The sequence below is a fragment of the Bison bison genome, unplaced genomic scaffold (assembly GCF_000754665.1).
Source record: "Bison bison bison isolate TAMUID 2011002044 unplaced genomic scaffold, Bison_UMD1.0 scf7180017858523, whole genome shotgun sequence".
NCBI classification, from domain to species: domain Eukaryota; kingdom Metazoa; phylum Chordata; class Mammalia; order Artiodactyla; family Bovidae; genus Bison; species Bison bison.
The window spans coordinates 15,204-16,087 of NW_011489095.1; the positions used below are offsets into that span (position 1 = coordinate 15,204).

The 884-nt window shown below is 30.2% G+C and overlaps 1 protein-coding gene across 1 annotated transcript in view; it reads left to right on the forward strand.

Annotated features, from left to right (window-relative positions):
- LOC104979710 (mediator of RNA polymerase II transcription subunit 14-like) overlaps nucleotides 1-884 on the forward strand; it is a 13,775-nt gene that overhangs the window by 7,542 nt on the left and 5,349 nt on the right. Inside the window, exon 3 of the mRNA XM_010828186.1 lies at nucleotides 374-479. Coding sequence (XP_010826488.1) covers nucleotides 374-479 — 106 coding nt within the window. The remainder of the gene's footprint in view (nucleotides 1-373; nucleotides 480-884) is intronic.

Below are 884 nucleotides of genomic sequence, written 5' to 3' on the forward strand. Positions count from 1 at the left end.
GCTTACTCCTTGGATTTCAAAGCATAATTTCGTTCCCTTTGTGACCCAGTTAACTCCTATATAATAATTTTATATTTGTGAATATAGTATATTTTAGTAAACAACTTTTATTGTAGTATAAAATTAATTATAACCTGTGATTCATTGCCTAAGCATTCTATTGGATTTATTATTCTGAGGTAGAAAATGAGGCATATGCAGGTGGTATACAAAATGTGACAATAATTCATATTTAGATAAATATTTTAGGTGGGTTCTTTCATTGTAATGGTTGTAAACAGATTGATTCATATTTTAGCTCAGATGAAATTAATTGTGAAATACTCCTTCAAATATGCTGATTCATTAAGAGTTGTTTTGTTTTGTTTTAAAGGAAAATAGAAATAGTGCAGTTTGCTAGCCGGACACGCCAACTCTTTGTTCGACTTTTAGCTTTAGTAAAATGGGCTAATAATGCTGGCAAAGTGGAAAAATGTGCGGTGAGTTAAACTTTTGACTTTATTTTATATAAAATAACGTTTTGGAATGTTAACTTGTAATAGGCATAGTTTCTAATTTTAACTGTAACATATCTGCTGATAGGTTTTTGGAGGCATTACTTATGTGAGTAATCATTTCTGTATGATAATATATAGTATGTATCTGTAGAAACTTATTTTTTGTTTATGGACACCTAATCAGAAAAAAAAGAGTAGACCATATTTGGAGACATTAAATATGAGACTGGATGTAAAGGGGGAAAATGGTTAGTTTACATTTGTATGATTTCTTAGAGTTTACAAAGTATTCCCTAAATTTTGCCTCTTGATTTCTTGACAACCCTTTGAGAGTGGCAGAGTCTGAATTCTCTTCTTATTTTACAGATAAGGAAATAAGGTTCCTCG